At 36.5% G+C, this 6789-nt stretch overlaps 2 protein-coding genes and 2 long non-coding RNA genes across 4 annotated transcripts in view; 3 read left to right on the top strand and 1 right to left on the bottom strand.

Moving 5' to 3' along the window:
• LOC311296177 overlaps window positions 1-1236 on the bottom strand; it is a 2391-nt gene extending 1155 nt beyond the window's left edge. The window contains exons 1-2 of the long non-coding RNA XR_014628512.1: window positions 1104-1236; window positions 276-377 (exon numbers count right to left, since the gene is read on the bottom strand). This is a non-coding gene — a long non-coding RNA (uncharacterized lncRNA). The remainder of the gene's footprint in view (window positions 1-275; window positions 378-1103) is intronic.
• Window positions 1-6789, top strand: part of LOC311296136 (complement factor H-like) — a 341142-nt gene that overhangs the window by 169005 nt on the left and 165348 nt on the right. The window lies entirely within an intron of this gene.
• LOC311296146 (coagulation factor XIII B chain-like) overlaps window positions 1-6789 on the top strand; it is a 59365-nt gene that overhangs the window by 48282 nt on the left and 4294 nt on the right. The window contains exons 2-7 of the mRNA XM_084417812.1: window positions 3389-3583; window positions 3663-3836; window positions 3913-4089; window positions 5676-5852; window positions 5934-6089; window positions 6227-6406. Coding sequence (XP_084273938.1) covers window positions 3389-3583; window positions 3663-3836; window positions 3913-4089; window positions 5676-5852; window positions 5934-6089; window positions 6227-6406 — 1059 coding nt within the window. The remainder of the gene's footprint in view (window positions 1-3388; window positions 3584-3662; window positions 3837-3912; window positions 4090-5675; window positions 5853-5933; window positions 6090-6226; window positions 6407-6789) is intronic.
• On the top strand, window positions 2008-2628 carry LOC311296171. The gene is made up of 2 exons (XR_014628505.1): window positions 2008-2349; window positions 2461-2628. It is a non-coding gene; the product is annotated as an uncharacterized lncRNA (long non-coding RNA).

The raw sequence follows: 6789 nt of genomic DNA, 5'->3' as shown, positions 1-6789 counted from the left end.
GCGCAACTGATTTACAAATATCGCGATAAATATGTACAGGAATTGAGGCAGTAGCCAATGACAGCAGTAGGAGTAAAAGCTGCAGGATTGTGTACGAGTATACAAATATGTACGAGTATCGTACGAATTTGACAACTTGTTAAATCTTGTGAATTATTAAGACTTTCAGACTATGTTTGTACTGATTGGGCTATGGGATTTGTGAGAAAAGTTTTAAGAAACAACAAATGCTTGATAAAATGTTTGATTTAGGGTTAAAACCAACACATACATACCATTGCGAATATTTGCCTTTGCAGCTGTCCGTCTTCTCCGTTTACTTCTCCTCAAACAATAATGGAATGACTGAGTCCGAAAGGCCCTTTTGGTCTTTTCAGCTGAAAAAAGAGAAAAGAAAATATCATTATGTATAATATATAGGATTATTTAAAGGGAAAAGTACTGATTTACCTTACAAATATTGGATGTTACATTATAAAGCCTTACAAGCATGGCAAGTGTTGTGGTTAATATGCATTTACAACAAATATCACTTTAAAACTATCAATACTGAGGTAAAAGCATGGTAAGTTTTGTGATTACTGTCCTTACTAAACCAATCACAGTAAAACTAAGGTTACTGAGGTTTAAAGCATGGTAAGTTTTGTGGTTACTGTCCTTTTACCACACCTATCACAGTAAAACTATGGTTACTGTGGTAAAAGCATGGTAAGTGTTGTGGTTACTGTGCATTTACAATAAGTACCACATTAAAACTACAAATAGTGTGGTAAAAGCATGGTAAGTTTTGTGATTAGTCTTTTTACTACACTTATCACAGTAAAACTAATGTTACTGTGGTAAAAGCATGGTAAGTGTTGTTTTTACTGTACTTCTACTACAAATACAACTTTGGAACTAATTGTACTATTTTTAATCTGATATGAATATCTAGGCCTATAGCACGTCACGTGACAGGCAGTGTTAATCACCCTGTTTTGAATTAGAAAGCAATGAAACGCAAAGTCTCCGTGGAGATGGCAGATATAATGGCAGATTAATATCGACAAACAGAAAAGACATGATATCACACATTAGGATAGCGTATTTAGGTATTTACTTACCAACATCTGACACACGTGAACTGATGCCAAATATCGCGATGTGTTCGGAACGAGACTTCTTCAGCGCGATTTCCTACTGATAAAATATAATTTTAGAAAATCAATAAACAGCAAAGCAAACCAGCTTCCCTGGCAATAAGACCGAAATAATAACATTAAAAAATACATAAAAATACATAAGATCTCGTGAATAAATGTTGATTAAACAGCTTCTCTGCTGCAGCCGACAGCCAGGCAGAAAGAATCGTGCTGTTATTATCACGAAAGACGCTTCCCATTGAAAATACATTAGTTTAAAAAACGTGCTGGTATTACGAAAATAACGCAATAAACGTGTCCGTGGCACGAATCAATAGATTAAATTACGTGACCATATCACGAACTGCCGTGAGATCACGTGCGTTGTTAAACTCACCGCTGAATGATCACGTGCGTTGTTAAACTCACCGCTGAACGCGCTAAACCTTTGCGGGGACTTTGATATCAGATTGCGAGGGGTTTTAAACATCAAAAACCAGTTGGAGGGCCAGATAAAAATGATCTGGGTGCCGCCATTTGACTCGCCCTGGCATAGATAATATTTTGTAGCCCAATGAGAAAAAAGGGAGTAAATAATTAAAACAAAATGAACAGCATTAGCTGCTGCGTGTGAAAAGAAACCTGCTTTGGATGTATTATGTTCAGGACAAACGTAATAGCACTGCAATAGATTGGCTATATTAGGTTAAGGACCAACGTAATAGCACTGCTTATATTAGGTTAAGGACCAACGTAATAGCACTGCTTATATGTTGGCATGTAACGTAATTGCGATTTGCAGAATAGTTTCCTCAGAACGTATTTCATGTGATACAGGGTTGGAAATGTAAGGCCCTAAATGGACATGGTGGTGGAAACAATTTAGGATTATATTTTTCAAATCGTTTGCGTTCCCTCGCAAAACTTCTGTGTTCTCTAGCAAAGATGTTTGCGTTCTTTTGCTAAACCTGTTGTGAGCTCAGGCAGACGGTCCCTTCAGACTTCTCTCTGCCGCCTGCTCAAAGAGACCAATTTATATTATAAACTCGTTTTGAGGAAAATTGGGTTGTAGCTTGTTGTTACTATTGGAAAGTGATTGGGAGATTACAGAGGAGGGAAGTTATGGTGATGTTATTCACTTTGAGTGTGTATCTAATGACAAAAAGAAGTAGTGACATTCACTGCACAGAGACGGGCGAATGGAGTGACTCTGTTCCAAAGTGCAAAGGTTCATTACACTGTTTGTGTTTGTTTGTATCTTCACCCAGTGATCACAGATTTCTGAGCTTTATTCAAAACACATATTTAACTATTCCTCTTTCCCTTGCTTTTCACACAGAGATAACATGCACAGCACCAGATATACCAAATGGTGATGTTGTTGAGAAAATGCAAGAATACCAGAAAGATGCCATATTAAAATACAGATGTTCACCAGGGTTCAAACCTAGAGAGGGAATCCCCAGATGTGCTAAATTTGGCTGGACTCTGAACCCAGAATGTGATGTTAATACACCAATGTTACATAATAAACAATTAATATGTGAAATAACACTAAAATCATTCTATCCATATAGCTTTCATTATGCAAAAAACTCTGTAGTGTCACACTGAAACATTCTTTAATTAGATAGCCATTAACCTTAAATTCAAAACTGAATATTAAAATAAAGCAAGTATGCAGTTAATAAACTAACATTTTATATTTCCGAAGCATTCAAGAAAATATTTGCTTGATCTTAGTTTGATTTTTTTCTAAATGATGAAAGGAGTCAACACACCAATATTTGTAAAAGTTGAGAAAATGGAATGAGATTATTTACTTTTCTTCCTGTGATGCTGTAGAAAGTGTCCAGCTGATGTTGTTTTCTAGGTTTTAATCGTTTTTATTTTTTTATTATTGGGGAAAATCATGAGGCAACAGCATTTGCTGAGCATTATTATTTAGTAACTACAAAATCCGCTAAAAAAACTACTTACTAATAACTACTTTCTAATAGCTTGCTTAATTTTCATATAACCGTTTAGCAAATATATCTAATAGTTCTCAAAATAAATAAAAAATGTGCTTATACTTATTTAGGGACTTCAAATTGTACTCTATTTATGGCAAGCTATATTTTATTCCCATTTTAGGATTTAAAAAAAAAAAAAATGTCAGAATCGTTTGTTTCCCCCAAAAGAAAAAGCATGCAAATCCAGTTTCACACATTTGTTATGCTTCATCTCTTCTTACCCTTATTTCTACTTAATTATGTCTTGTACAGAAGTAACTTGTGAGCTTAAGTCAACCACATTCGGAGTAAAAAAGATCAACCCAGAGGGTAAAACTATTTTCAGAGCTGGAGAAAGTGTGGAGATCACCTGCACTGAAAAATCCTGGATCTTTCAAACAAAAGACACCATCAACTCATTTACATGTCGAGAGAATGGGCAGTGGGATTATCAGCCTGTTTGTGCGGGTAAGATTATAGAGAAACACTTCTGCATTTATTGCTGAACTTACCGCATGATATTAAAATAATGTAAATCTGGTTTCAGAAATTAGATGTGAAGTTCCACATGACCAGCATGTGTATAACCTGTACTCTTACTTCTGGGGAGATCTGAAATTGGGAGTAAAAAGATCTTACTATTGCATGTATGGATATTATCAAATGTCAGCAGAGGCCACATGCACACGAGACGGATGGACACCAAAACCACTGTGTGCTGGTATGGGCTGATAATCTTACAATTTGTGCATATATTATGAATTAAAATTAGAATAATGGATATTTTTGTTTTATAGTAAAAATGTGTGCAACACCAAACATCCCAAATGCAGAGATTGTGGGAGATCAGAGAACACACTACAACATCAATTCAAGAATACAATATAAATGTCGTCCTGGGTTTGAACCAGAGCAGCCTGTACAAATCACCTGTAATTCCCAGACTGAATGGACAGGCATACGACAATGCACTGGTATGATTTTTGTATCATTAATGATTATTATAATTGATTTTATTTATTATTATCACTTATTATTATTCTCATTATTATTATAGAAATGATCAGAATTTTGATTTTACTTCATTCTGATTGGATTATTCTCCAAATTAAATGTAACAAAATATTTGTTTAAAAGTTTGAAAGTGTTGTGAATCTTCTTCAATCTCACTCATGTCCAATGCTCTATGGGACAGATTAATTCACCACAATATACTTTATGATTTGATTCAAGAAGAACAAGAGCGAACAGTGTAAATATTGCTTGTGCACAGAGTGGTCTGGTGTAAGAAAACCCTCTCTTTGACTTTAATAAATGATTAACTTGTTGATCCCCAAGCAGACAAGAGTATCAGAGACAGACCAACAAAGATACTTGTGAAACTCCTCGGCTTCGTCTTTTGGTTGTTTTTCTTTAATTGTGGCCAATAAGGCAAGTTCTTTTTGTTGTTGTTATTTATTTGAATGTCTTTTGCATTTAGATTTAATTGATTTGAAAATAATCGTTATATTATATGCACTTCCCAAAACATTTAACTGTATCTCTGGAGAGCTCTAGTTGTGCAAGTACTTCAGCATTTAATGTGTCGTTGTGTGACGTTTGTGCTTCTTAGAATGTCTTCGAGAAAACATTAAATATGGAAACTTTGAACCAGTTTAAAAATCTTCATACGCTGATGGTGAAACAGTGATAGTGAACTGCATGACAGGTCATATCAGATTATATTGTACTTGTGTAACTGGTCCTATTCGACCTGCTCCTTGCTGGATTCGAGCCGGGGACTCCGGCGTGGGAGACGGACACACTAACATGGACTCTAAAGACCACAGCCTCTAGTGTCAATTGCTAGTGCATCTCTTGAGGCCAGGGGAGTGAGGTTTACACGCACAGCTCTTATGACGCTTTTCCACTACACACCAGCTCGCCTTAACTCGACTTGCCTTTGTTTGGTTTTCCACTGTGTAAAAGTTGTACCTTTTTCTTATCACCTCCGACGAGATTCTGAGCGAGCTGAAGCGAGCTGAGGCGATACTAAAATGTGACATGAAAACACAGCAGACTGCTGATTGGTCAGATAGAATTGTTACTATTCACTGGGTCATCATTGCACGCGCCAGACGGAGTATCCTGAATAAAAAACAGCAAAAACAAAAAAACATCCAAAAACAGCATACACTCGATTTCCTCCATTGTTCTGTGTGTGTGGGTAGCGGCTAGCGAGTGTGTGTCGCATAGAAGATTACGTCACGGCAGTTTCCTGCGGCGTCGCTATGACGACCAGGTACTATTCTGCAATGGAAAACAGAGTGAAAAGCGAGCCGAGTCGAGTTGAGCTGGTACTGGTAATGGAAAAGCGCCATTACTGTACTATGACAGTTACACTTGTAAAGAATGTAAAAACATTGTGTTCAGTTTCATTTTTGTCTTTGAATTTCTCTCAGTCATACTGCCTTTATCTTGATTTTTTTCAATATCCAATCAAATCATTATACATCTGCATAATGACGAATCAAAATATATGAGATCAGAATGTTTATGTTTTGAAACTGTTTCCTCGCAGCAAAGCAGAGATCGTGCCGTGATCTATCCGTGGTAAACGGGTTGATATACAGCCACCCCTCCAATGAGGAAGAAATCTTTTACACCTGCAACACGGGTTATAAACCCTTCACTGGGAACTGGTGGGATTTAGTGACATGCAGCAAAGGCTCTTGGTCTGAAGAACCTCGGTGCATCCGTGAGTTTTATTATTGTCAGTCTCAGGTGTTAGACGAATGATAGTGTACTGAAATGTGTTTCCTGTTTTCTGTCTTTACAGGGGAGGAAGAATGTGGTGCTTTTCCCAGTGTTCACCATGGAAAACTAAAGCAAAGCCTTCGTGGAACTGCTGAAGTGGAATGTGATCCAGGGTTCAAATCAAGTCAACGCTTCATAACATGTATCAAAGGTACATGGGAGAAACCAGTTTGTGAGGGTGAGCTTCTCAAACTCTTACTGCATGTTTGTGAGGAACAGTGACAGCATATAGTGGAAAATAGACACTATTTATTGACGATGTTAATCTGGATCATACTGGATTTCATGAATTTCCATAAACATTTTTTTTTTTAGTGGATGTCAGTTGTAACATTCCTCCAAAGGTGGAATATGCATTCATAACATCTAAACCTGAAGAATTTTATGCACATGGATCTAGTGTAACATATGTATGTCGAAGCTCATTCTTAATGAATGGGAAGAGTACAGTTTTCTGCCACAATGGAACTTGGGAAGAAACACCAACATGTGAAGGTAAGATTTTGATTGGTTATGATAACTGACTTTTAAAACTTCTTACATATTATTTAAATAATAAATAATTTGGGGGGGGGGGGGGGGGGGGGGGATTTGACCATCAAGAGGAATAACATCAAGTCCCCAGATAAGTTTGTCATAGTGACGACAATAATTATAAAATAAATAAAAAACCCTGTGAAATCATAATTTGAGTTTTTGTAGGCTATTTTTTGTCCATCTGCACTAGATTAATATGTTATTGTAATATTAATAAATATTATCAGCTTGCTGGTATACTGTATGCTGGATGACTCATCCTGCGCTACACAGTTTTCTGTCCAATCAAATGCTCTCTAGAATTTAGAAGTTTTAGTGCCATTGTGCTATACTCCTTTCTT

The sequence above is a fragment of the Rutilus rutilus genome (assembly GCF_951802725.1).
Source record: "Rutilus rutilus genome assembly, chromosome: 8".
NCBI classification, from domain to species: domain Eukaryota; kingdom Metazoa; phylum Chordata; class Actinopteri; order Cypriniformes; family Leuciscidae; genus Rutilus; species Rutilus rutilus.
The sequence above is the reverse complement of the archived record's forward strand: the minus strand, read 5'-3'. Positions and strand labels throughout refer to the sequence as shown.